This window comes from Lactuca serriola, chromosome 2 (assembly GCF_051521515.1).
Source record: "Lactuca serriola cultivar US96UC23 chromosome 2, Lser_US96UC23_V15, whole genome shotgun sequence".
Classification (NCBI taxonomy): Eukaryota; Viridiplantae; Streptophyta; class Magnoliopsida; order Asterales; family Asteraceae; genus Lactuca; species Lactuca serriola.
In genome coordinates, this window is record NC_136409.1 from 214,029,724 (window position 1) to 214,042,609 (window position 12,886).

At 34.3% G+C, this 12,886-nt stretch overlaps 1 protein-coding gene across 2 annotated transcripts; it reads right to left on the reverse strand.

The window, feature by feature from the left end:
• Nucleotides 1-8,305: 8,305 nt before the first annotated feature.
• LOC145088453 (uncharacterized) lies at nucleotides 8,306-10,268 on the reverse strand. 2 transcript variants are annotated; one of them, XM_079026811.1, is made up of 4 exons: nucleotides 9,917-10,268; nucleotides 9,255-9,822; nucleotides 8,880-8,993; nucleotides 8,306-8,788 (listed from the first exon to the last, which is right to left on the reverse strand). In XM_079026811.1, exons 1-4 carry the CDS (start codon nucleotides 10,148-10,150, stop codon nucleotides 8,658-8,660), a joined length of 1,047 nt encoding a protein of 348 aa, XP_078882937.1. In that variant the 5' UTR covers nucleotides 10,151-10,268; the 3' UTR covers nucleotides 8,306-8,657. The 2 variants fall into 2 exon arrangements, with proteins under 2 accessions (XP_078882937.1, XP_078882936.1); XM_079026810.1 differs by having other exon boundaries at nucleotides 9,255-9,825; nucleotides 9,917-10,265.
• Nucleotides 10,269-12,886: the final 2,618 nt, after the last annotated feature.

Consider the following 12,886-nt stretch of genomic DNA (forward strand, 5'->3'; position numbering starts at 1 on the left):
TGACAACTCATTCTTAATAGAATCTTATCTATTCATAATAATGTCGATATGGTCCATTCAATACCATACTTCCAACTACTCACAAGCGTCCAATCCTTAGTGAACTTTGGATCGTCCTTTGATAGTTGTTTAATTATTTTAGTCAAAACTCATTCTAGTCCTTTTTCCCTCTTAATGCGCTAGACATTTGAAAAAATTTAGAATGGTAAATTATTATAGCATTTGCAATCGATCCTATACCCGAAGTGTATGGGACACGATGCATAATGTCTCACATAAAGATATGATACTTTACTAATCTTTTGCCATAATATTTTATGTGTCATGTTCTCATAATTCGAACTATGAAGAGGGATGTCGTAATCATAATCGAATTTTAAGAACACACAATGTACCCTTTGACTGAAAATATTAAAATTTCTTAATCTAAGCTTTAGATTTTGAAACGAAGTATAATATTCTCTCCCTTAATTATAGCAAAACAACTTTTCAACCCATGCAACTTTGCAAATTTGAATCTTTGTTTTTCTATAATTAAAATTGCTAACTTGCAATACTCGCCATAATAATCATACAATCATAACACTTATGCTCCCACTATCATGATGATTACTATCATATAAGCATAACACTTATGCTCCCACTAGCTTTGACATGTATTCAGAGAACAAATGAAGTTTCAGAAAACAATGCCTATTGAATATCTGAAATTCATATTTCTAATACCAAATGCTTCGATAAGCCTACACCTTTGCCTTAGATAGCTCATATGTGTGTTTAAACAATTTAGAATTTATGTTACTAAGTTCCAAATGTTCAAACTAATTGCCAAATCTCACAATTCGAACTATGGAAAGGGATGCCGTAACCATAATCGAATGTGAGAATACAATTTTCACAATCGCTATCTTCTTAAAACCTCTCTTAGTAAAAGTATTTCCTCACAGTCATTTTCATGAAGGAGGGAATCTTATGACACTTAGATTTTATGGTGTATGAGTTACTATCCATGTGAATTTGCCAAAACCAAGGTTTGCGACAAATCCAAACTCATATGGACTGAACTTTGTTAATCTTGATTTCTTGCCCTATGGTAACAAGAGTGCCCACCATGTCTTCCAAGTAGTTTAGTAACTTGTCCTTACACATCAATGTACATTCCATCGACTAAGGCTCTAGTATGCATTCAAATGAGAACTCATAGAACTCACATACACAATTAACTTAATTGGAATGGCACAGAAAACAAGATAATGTCAGTGCGACAGGTTGTAAACCTCAAGTCGTGTGCTAGTGATGATCGATAAGGTTTATTCTTGATTTGTTCTTGAAACTTTTCAAGACCATTAAGACTCCCACTGACTCCTTGACATATAAGATTCTCTTGTCAAGAAACATTTCTTGACAAAGAAAATATTCAAGAGTTAGTGTAGTTCTTATCAAGACAAAACACTTCACACAATTGGTCCTAGTTGGTCTTTGTCTTATCCAAGACATCACAACTTACTAATTTTAAATGTGCAAGAATGAGAAAACCTTTTTCTAAATTCCACATTTGATGAGTGTTATAAACCTACTTAAGACTTTTCACTCAATGTCACAATCTTGACTTTAAGACTTGATATTGGAACGAAGTATGATTGACTTATTGATTTAACCATTTCTACAATTCTTGATTCCTCTTCTTAGACATGCAATTGCACTAAGACTCACTTAGAGGATCAATTGAGGCATGGTTCTTAATCATTAAGACTTATCATAAAACACAATAAAAGGTACTCTCCCTTCTTCTTAGAATGGAGAAACTTTTATCTTTCTGCCTTCTTGATTCTTCTTATTCATTCTGCTATTGATTGAAACTATTTCAGTTAACTCAGAATTATACTCAATCTTATAAGTATAACCATATTTACTAAACTTTAGTAAATCATGACGAATATCTTTGTCACTCTTGTGGTAGACTTGATCAACGTACGACCTAGTGTACTCGATCTCCTAGTCCTTCAATTGACACTTTGCCAAAGAATTAGTCTAAGTTTCCCAAATGTGAACGTTTTTCATTCATCATGCAATACACATTGCATGATTCCAAGTTTCTGTCCACTTGAAACTTGGGCGATGAGAAACTCTCCCTATTTGGTAAATTTTTGACATTTCCACAAATAACATAATTAAGAATCAAATCCATTTTGCTAATAATAGAAGTACACAAACATCAATTTTTCATATATTTCATTGCAAGGATAAACAAATAAGATAAAAACCAAAATTTATTTTATTCATAAAACAGCGGAAAACATGTCCTTACAATGCAAAATTCAAATGAAAAACTATGTAATCATATACTCCTAACAAATCTATCATAACTTCCTAAGCTCAAAATTTGATCTTCGAATTCATGCGATCGAAATCCATTTCTTCGTGATCAGACTCATCTTGCTCTTCCATCAAACTTCCTCTCTTTTCTCTAATCCTGCAAAACATGCAAATGTAATCTTATCACATTATCAATAAAGAATAGGAATTTAAATGGAGTTAGATAGTGGATTTTATACCTGAAGTAGAGCCATACTTGTCGACTCTCCCATCTCTTAGATTCTTCAGGTCCTTCGGGCAGCTTCGTATCCATTTCCCCTTTCCTAGGCAGCAGGAACAGGTGGATTCTCCTAGATTGTCCACGGAGGCATGGTTGGTTGACTTATTGGACAAATATGCTCCATTACTTTGCCAAATCATTTATGATTCAGCAGCAATAAGCATATAAGTCAAGTCAATGAGGGTTGCGTCAAGTTTGATGATATGATACTCTCTAATGAACTTATCATATGATTCAGGGAGTGACTGAAGAACCCAGTCCACAGCCAACTTATCTGAGATAGACGCACCCAACATGATCAACCTATCAATGTGTGATTTCATCCCTAGGATGTGAGCACACACGGGTTTGCCATCTTGATGTTCCATTTCCAATAGGGATTCGGTGATCTTGAACCTTTCAAGTCTTCGATCATTAGGGCTAGGGAGAACAACGGGAGGAAGAGGAGGAAGTGAAATTAAGCTAGTCCACATTGATCTCTCACTTTGAATCAAGCTTTCACTTTCATTAGGAACACTTTTTCCTTGGGATTCGGGAATACACCGGTTAGACATCTACAAAACGGGAGAAAATTCAAGTTAAGTTGATTAGAGTCCTTAATAAAACACCCAAATGAGTCATTAAGGCTAGGATCCAACACAATATTCTACAACCTAGAAAAGGGATGCCGTAATCTAGTTGCAAAATATTTGAAGGTAGGTAAATGACGATTTACCAATTTCCACCATGAAAAACGAAAAAGAAGTTTAAGTTTTAAATGAATTGAAACTCCTAGATCTTTTGAGATTCATTGAACTTTTCAATGGCATGTTTAATCTCGATTATGCCCTACTATTTATGACTGGGATGCCGAGGATCACAAACAAGGTGTGAATAACCATACGAATCACGTGGTGCACCCAATGCTACAATCACCTAATCAATGTGCCGATTAGCCACACACGCTCCATTGATCTATGACAAACATCGAGTAACCCTTCGCTACCAATGTCATCCCCAAATTAGTGTGTCGGTTAACCACACACGCTCCACTAACGTTTGACAAGGGTACGAAGTGTAATTCCATGGGTTAGCATACAATTTCACATTTTCCTAAAGTAACTATGATTTGGGAATTTGAAAAAGGCATTTAGTTACTTTGTACTTCATTATACTTATAATGGAAGGTTTCTGTCCTATCCTACCCGTTCGGCTAACGACCCTCCACTAGTCAAGAGTGCGGTGGGTAAGAGTGGATACCCATTCAATCGCCATTTTATAGGCAATTTCCTTAAACACCCCTTATAGACCAGCTTCGTGAATGAGGCCTACTAACGGTAAGACTGACTGTTTACTCATACATATATATAATATTAGACTTTTAATGTTATATATAGTATAGGGTGTATTTTACACTTTTAAAATACTAGGTGGTTTAATTTAGTAAATTATACTTTTAATTTAATTAAATGTAAACCAAAAACTTTATGGGTTTATTAAATCACTTTTAACTATACACTTTAATTAATTAATAAAAACCATAAGGGTGTGATTTGAACTTTTCAAATTACTAGGGTTTTAGAATTTAGCATTTCAAAATAAAACTTTTAATCAAATTTAAAATTCCAAAACTTGAGGGCAAGTTTTGAAACATTTCAAAACATTAGGGTTTACCTTATTTAAATTTCATAAACGAAACTTTTAAGTTCAAATTTAAACTATAAAACCTAAAGGGTGCAATTGAGACTTTTTCACATCACAAGGATCAAATAACAAATAATATAAGTTAAACAATTAATTTATTCATTATCTATATTTGACCTAATCTTATTATAGTCATTAGATAATTACCAAATAATTTGAAATAATCCATATTTATCATATAAACAACCAATATTTAAAAGATTTGAAATTATCTATTATTTTGGCAAGGATAATCACTAATTTAAGATAAAAATCGGATTTTAACTTCAAAAAACGAATTAGGTATCAAATTCAAGTCAAAACAGCAGCAAAAACCCAGAATTCCCTCTGTCTGACCCCTGGACTCGCCGAGTCAGGGACTGGACTCGCCGAGTTCTCCACTGACTCGCCGAGTCAGGTCGGGCAGAGGCCAAAAATCGATTTTCCAGCAAATAAAGTAGTTAAGCATCACATACAACTGAAACCAATCAAGGCTCTGATACCACTGATGGGTTTTAGGCATAAGAACAATCCTATGTGCTCATACAAACCCTAATGCTTGGATCTAGGTTTCTCTATTGTACATGCTTTGAATCCAAGACTAATAAACTTAGATCTAACAAATTACAAACTGAATTAGGGTTTATAGAATTACCTTTGATTGTTATATAGCAATAACAATCAATTCCTTGCTTGGATTGGCCTTAGAAAGCTTAGTGCCTCAAGTGCTGCACCTCTAATGGAGTCACAAACACCATATACAACTTGGATGAAGAGGAGAAGAAGAGAGGCTGCCCAAAAACGGCTGGAAACCCTAATGGAAGACTTGTCCACGTTTTGGGGCATAGGGGCCCTTTATATACATGTAGGCTATTAGGGTTTACAACTAGGAAACCCTAATTTGACTACTTAGGCCCTAAGCAGCCCATGGACTCCTTAAACATATCCCTTGGACGATTTCTAATGGGCTTCCCATAGAATTCGTCCAACCTATATATTATTAGGTGATCCATAGCCCAATTATAATTATCTTATAATTACAAGTTCAGTCCCCTAAGTTTAATTAATCTCTTTTAGCCACAAAATTAAATAACAATTAATTCTTGACTAATATTAATTAAACAATATGATTTCTCCCTTAATATATTATTCTCATAATATATTAATAAATCATATTTAAACCTTTCTCTCCTTAAATCATCCTACATATTGCTATGGTGAAGGCAACCCAAAAGGACCATGCTCATAATCGGGTCAAGTACATACCAAAATAGTTATGGACTTAGACACTAATCCAATAATTTTTACATAGAGAGAACATATTAGAGCATCATTGGAGAGGAGAATTTGAAGGTTTTTGCAAGGGTTTGTCCGTTAATCATTTAGAAACATTAATTCTCGTTTTTGCAAGTTGTAATTACACTTAATTTCATCTTTTAGACTTGTGATCTTGTTCTAGCCATGTGTGGTTAGAACCCTAGCTTCTCCAATTTCATGTTTTGACTTTTTGGTTGTGAATCAAATCATATGACCTGATATTTGTGTTTAATTTTTATATAGTGAGATTGATTTTACTTCAATCGAATGTTTGATTCTAATAATGATTCTTATTGGCCATTTGAATTAGGGTTAGGTCATTCAAGTTATTCATTTTGCAAAATCTGTAATTGTTTTGTGAATTGAACTAAGTAACAAGCATTAAATTGATTTCTTATGAATGAATTTAATGTAAATCTTTTCACACATTCTTACGCTCCCGAGCTTGTGAAGAGTATTGGGTGTTGTTGGGAACATTCACAATAAGCTTAATGCAATCTTTTAATCTACTTCTAAGAGCTTGTTTAGATTAGGTTAGTAAGGTTAGGATTAATCAAAGAGCTTGTTTTGATTGATTAATGTGGTGAATGGAAAGTGTTAGAGCTTGTTAGCACTTTCAAGTACCAACTTAGATAGAATGAAACAAATGTCTTGTCATCTTTGATTCACATTGCTGGATTGTCATACATGGAGTTGGAGTCCTTACAAAAATCTGAACTTAATTCATTCGTTTAGTTGTTTACTCGTGTTTTAAATTGGTTTGCTACTTCATTACACTCAACCCCCCCCCCCCCCCCCTATTTAATCTTTTGTGAACAAATACCTTACGCAAAGAGGTATATACTAATTATCTCGTGTCTCTGTGGATCGACCCTACTTGCCTTGTACTATCTTTTAGTGCAATATAGTGGGATTCTTTTAGAGTATATCGTACCACTATTATTTGTTGGGTCTAACACGCCCAACAAATACATGTTTAAATTTGTGACTTATAATTTTTATTTTTTTAGCCTCAACCATGTATCGTGACGGAAAAAGCTAACAATGTTTTTAAAAATTCAACGCAAGGTCATCAAAAAGTATGGCAATCAGTTTTTATATTTTGATTTTTGTGTTTTTTGTTAGTAATGCATGTTTAAATTTGTGACTTCTAATTTTTATTTTTTTTCAATTTGTAATTTGTAATCTATGTTTAAATTTTTAAGTTATAATGTTTTATGTTATACTTTTTTAATGTTTAATGTAATTTTTTTGATTAGTAAAATGTCAAATTACGTTTTATATATATAAAAAAAAGTATAAATAATCTAGGATGGTAACAATTTACAAAGAATAATGGTATGATAGTAAAGATGTTAACATGATGTGGCGTTACTTTTCTAGTAACTATATTGTGTTAGCCTTAGGCTCATGGGAGTGGCTACGGTAGAGACCATAGTCACCTTGGCACATCAGCTGGAACACCGTCCTTTAGGTGCATTTAGAGTGCAGCTAGGGCCATAGTTCAGCAGTATGAGAGAGCGCTTCTTCCTTGATTGTGATTAGCTATATTTTTTGACTTTTCCAAATGGTCCTAAATTCAAAACTATTTTTTTTAAGTTTTACCATCACATATACTTACATGTACCATCAATTTTTTAACAAATCTCTCTCAATTCTCGTTTTTTACAAACTTCAATTCCAAAAATTTATAAAAATATTTTCTTCAAACAACCCAAATAATCAAGATTTGTAGTTTTTTTTTTCTAAGTCTTATGATTTTTATTTTTAGTGTGATGTTATTTTTTTTAATTAAAAGTAATGTAGTTGGTTTATTTTTATTTAATGAAATATTATGTTTTTAATTAACAATTTAATTTTTATTTACTAAATAATAACAAAAATATAGTATGACACCACTATATGTGATATGAACCATATTTTTATGATAAATAATGAACTGACGTCTACATAGCATAGCAGTGTGGTTTCATAAGAAAATGTGACAACCACATATACAAAGTCTCTCAAGGAACCACACCGATCAAAGTTACAGAACTGTTGCTTTTATCCAAAATATTTTTCTAAGTTTTTCTTTTTTCTCTTTTTTTTTTTTTTTTTTTTTGACTATATTGGCTTTTTATTTCTTCTCTGGACGTTTAAATGTTAAAATAAAAATAAACTTTTATGGATCAGAGTAAACCCAAGACAACACGTAAAATATCTTTTTAACAACCAAGGTATGGTCATGCGAGCACATTCCTACAAATGAAATGATTTCATATGACGTTTGATGTCTTGTACCTAACCTTTTCAACAAAACTCAATGTCTAATCTCTATAATAATAATAATAATAATAATAATAATAATAATAATAAAAAAGTTTTAAACTATTCAATCAACATATCAATCAAAACAACCATTCTTTCAAATAAAACCCCTTGACAAGAATAAATACCATATATTAATGGAGAGTGCTCGGACCATTGGTTATGATATTCAATCAAAAGTTGAAGTTTAGTTTCGATTCCTAAACACTACGTAACAAAATAGAAAAGTTACCACTTCCGTCTAACATGTTTCAATTTTCACCACCAAAAATGATAACAAAAACAAATACAAAATAACATATTTATGCAAGATAAGTGCAATAGGCAATCAATTGCCGACGAATAATGTATATAATATAATAGTCGAAAATATAGGTTTTTTTATAAAAAGGGAGAAAAGACAATTCAGAAGCATGAAGGTAGAGAAATGGCTGACAAGGGAATGGAAGGGTACAAATTCCATTCCAAACCAACAACTTTAGCCCTCTTTTATTGATTTTGAATAAAAGAGACAAATTCAAACCATTTCGCATAATCCCAAAAATACCCTTCCACTTTCCCTTCTACAACAAAAACAACCCCACGCCTTATTTATTCTTTACTACCCACCCCCATTTTTTTCAAAGAAACAAAACCTACCCCACAACAAAAAACTATTTCAAAATTCAAAACCTTGGATCCCCTTTTATTTTTTTCTTCATCCCTCCTATACTACTATTACTATTCAAATTCCTACAATTATGTTTCCTATCTACTACCCTTTTGACCTTCTTCAATACGTCCATTCTTGGGGGAGGACGACTTCGGCGTGTCCCATCGGCGTTTCAGGGACGACACTCACGAGGGCGGCGCTCCACCGTTGCTGGGCTAACATCGCAGCGTTCCTTCGAGCAATTGCAATTTCTGCTTGGTAACCATGTTTCAAGATGTTAATGAAGAGGAAAAAAATACAGATGGGATCATGAATGTGACTTGAAAGAGAACTTGAAACTACCGTAGTGTGGGGCAAATCCGCCATGGATGGTTGGTTGAGCTTGTGCCATAATGGGGTCCATGTTTTTGGTGAATGACTGAGCCACTCTAGCTGGCAGATGAGCAGGCGAACATGCTGTGAAACAATTAATTACAAATAAAATATTAAGTTGATGATGTAAAACAGCAACAAATAAAGTATACGATGACGGAATAGATCGATCTGAAGACAGATAGTTAAGAAGACGAAGCTGGATTACATGTAATGGAATTTGAATTTTAAATTACAAAAGGAAACGACAGAAATAGAGCCAAAAAAACAAACATCATCGGTATCAAAATTCAAATTTTGAAAGTGTTTTTGTCAAAGAAATGAAGAGTCGGAAAGTGAACTCACCAGGTTTTTTCTTCATTTCCTGTGGATCATTACAGTATCTCCGGGGCAAAAACACGCCGGTACCGGCACATTCCCTTTTGACAACGGCGGTCCCACCGCCACATCGGCCACCAGATCCGCCAAGAACAGGTTTGGCTATGACCCCATTCGGGAGTTGATGAAGGCGTTGATTTTCAACTGGGAGCGGAGGCCATGGAGACTGACGAAATCCCGCCGGCCGGCCACCTCCACAACGACCTCCGCCTCCAGCCACTCTCTGACGAAATTGTTGGTGCCTGATAAACTCTTCGCTTTCTGTCCTCCATATCGCACAGTTAGAATGATGATGGTGAGAGGGAGGAGGTCCTAGGAGACGTGGGGCTCCGACTAGACCTCTGTTTGCAAAAACGTTGTCTCCGACGTTATTCATCCTCATCTTCATCCTCGCCACCTGACCTGCCGCAGCGTAAACTAGATCCCAAGAGTGTTTGTCTGCTTGAACTAGCGGCGTTGTCGGAGAGGAATAACTCTTTGTAGGCCCAGAAACAGTCCAGTTCAAAGTAGATTCCGGCGAACCAGAGAAAACCCTCTTCTAATCAGACAAAAAACCACACCCAAATTAGAAAAATAATATAGAAAACAAACGACCTAACAACACTAATTTAAAAAGAAGACGAAAGTACCTCAAAAGGGTAAGGAGTGTTGATACGCTCTTGTAAGGAAACAGAGCGAGTGTAGCGGCGAGTTACACCGGCGATGTCATCTTCGTCGCTCTCAGACTCTGTGGAAGAAGAGGAGGCGAATTCGTAAGGGAAAAGATGCGGATTGTGATTGTTGAGAAGGAGGGGAAAGTTGTCCTCGTCGGTTAGAAAGTCGGACGGCAGCCATGAAGCAAGGTCGGCGAGAGTGTCAGACATTTGGGAAATGGAAGAAGTGAGTGAGGGTGGGAGGGAGTTTGCTGGATGGAGAAGATATTATAATAACGAGGGATTAAAGAAATTGAAGAGAGTGGAGGGAATGTTCAAGAGACAAGATTGCTTTTTATCAAGGATTCCAGGTTTTTCCTTTTCTAAAATAATAATAGTGAAATCATAGATTTGGATCTAAAATCATTATTTTTTTTTAACTGAGTTTTATTATTCCAACATTGTGCGCGGGTTTAAAATCATTATTAACATTAAATATATTAGTAGATTTTAATTATATGTAATTGTAAAAATATAAATATCTTGCTATTTAATTTCTGGTGTGATAAATATTGATTTTTTGTAAATTAGTAACCAACTATGACATTTTGTCAATAATATCAAATTTTATAATTTTTGCACTCTTTAAATGCACATTTATGAATGCTATCAGATTCACAGTGTGAATAATAATAACTCTTACATTATGAATACTAAAAATTGAATTATATACAATTCGTATTCACAATATTAATAAATTCACTTGTAGATTTTATAAAGTTAATATATAAGTAATCAAAACATTAAAAAAAATTATAAAATTACAATGAAATATACTTTTTATTCACATGTAAATTTCACAAAATTATTTGTAAATGATCAAAAAATTGAAATAGTAAATAAGATTGACATTGTGAATGCTAAAACTAAATTATTTAGAGTTTAGATTTACAGTGTGAATCCGACCAGATTAATGTGAATTTTTTTTATATCGATGTTGATATCTATTTATAGAGGACAAAAGATGAGAATTTTTGTATATTTAGTTTTTTTTTATAAAAAATACACATAAATATTGGAAAACCAACAAAACAAAAAACGTGTTTTTTTTGTTTGTTTTTTATATATTAATATGGATGTCTATTGAAATACGATAAATAAAATTTATGAATTTTTGTATATTCGGTGTTTTTCGATAAAAAAAACAAGCAAGACCTAAAAAAATTAAACGAAAAAATGAAGTATGCAATGTCCCAAAAATACTAAGTAAAAATTTATGTTTTAAAAACAACCAAAACATTCATTCATTCGTTCCCAAAAGATAATCAAAGTGTAATGTATTCTCAAAACATCAACTATTAGTCATTAAAGATAGTGCGAAAAAACTCTATGGATGTAGTACAATCAAATATGGCCCTTCCCTTTCGAACCAGAAGTACGTGAAACCTTTATACATAAAACCGTAAGCACAAATCTTAGTAAGTTCTCCAAAATACCACATATCATACATAACATATAAATGTGTGAATGTTGTGGTCCTCCTATAGTCTTACAGTCACTCACTATTGTGGTCCTCTTGTAGTCTTCGTTGTTATGGTCCTCCCATTGTCTTCCGTACAGGTGTTGTGGTCCTCCTATGGTCTTTCATACAAGTATCATGGTCCCCTTATGGTCTTTCATGGTAAAGTCACAAAGACAGTCTAGCAACTTAGATAGTATAGTGAAAAAACTCACTCCACACTCGAATCGGCTATACCATAGCTCGTACAACGTGAAATCAGTGCTACTAGCACCTATCGAAACACTCAATGTTAAACCTTAATCTACACTCTAAATCCAGCAATTTGACCTGTAACATCCTATTTCGGATCGTCCGTGATTAGGGTTTGTGGGCTGCAACTCAGGCATAAGGAAGCCTCGAGGTTGCAACGAGTTGCTAGAAGCGTAAGGCTTCTCGTCACCTTCCCGTGGATATGAGGTTCTTCGGAAACGGAGTTATATCAAAGAAACTATGGAAGTTTTAAGTTTTAACAAGATAGGTCCCTTATTTGAGAAAGGTGGCAGCTGAGTATGTTGGGCGCACGTGTGTGTACGCTCAGTGTACTCATATGCGTAACTTTTAAGCGGAGCTACCTAGTACGCTGGGCGTAGTACGTACATAGTGAAAACCCTAAATGAAGGGGTGTCCCTATATAAAGAATAAGATGGCCTCATTCCTAGCCACCATCCTTAGTCAATTAACCCTCTCAAACCCTAATCCTCGTTCTTGAGCTTGTGTGTGTTCATTTGAGAGAATTTAAGTGATTTTATGTGTTCTTGGAGTGAAGGAAGAGCTTTGAATAAGGAGGATTAGGAGTCCATGTTATAGATCTGAGCATATTTGTGTTGGGAGCTTCATTTGGAGGTATAAAGCTCAAAACTTTCTCACTCTTTTGTTTTGTGCATCATGTTAGACCATTTTAGGGTTTCTGTCCCAAAGTTGCATGTTTTATGAGAAAATGAGCTCCATATATTATGAGCAACTCCTTTTAGTGTCTTTAGGAGTATAGTGTCATAAAAATCGAGACTTGGACGTTTGAATCAACACATGCATTAGATATGAGCATTTTGAGATAAGAAAATGAGAGTTTTGGGTTTTTGTGACTTTATCAGCCATGCAAAGGCTTAAAGTCACAAACTTTATGGAGTAAAAGCCTCTAGGGAGTCCAGATATGTGATATACCAAGAAAGTGAGAAAAGCTATACTGGACGTACGTCGAGCGTAATCCTAGTATGCCCCGCGTACTGGGTTGGTGTCCTCGATCAGAATTCATGCATGCTTGTGTACGCTGAGCATACCAAGGGTGATACGCCCCGCGTAACCTCACTGTGGGTTTTTTGGGCAAAATCTTATATTGGGCCTTAAGGGTTGGGCCTGGATTTTTAGGCTTGTGTACTAGATATTTTGAGCAAAGAAATATTATATAT

Coding starts and splice junctions, on each gene's coding strand:
- LOC145088453 (XM_079026810.1), bottom strand. CDS start 10,150: ATGTCTGACACTCTCGCCGACCTTGCTTCATGGCTGCCGTCCGACTTT. Junction 9,826..9,916: donor ACACTCCTTACCCTTTTGAG/GTACTTTCGTCT, acceptor TTGTCTGATTAG/AAGAGGGTTTTCTCTGGTTC. Junction 8,994..9,254: donor GGAAATGAAGAAAAAACCTG/GTGAGTTCACTT, acceptor ATTGTTTCACAG/CATGTTCGCCTGCTCATCTG.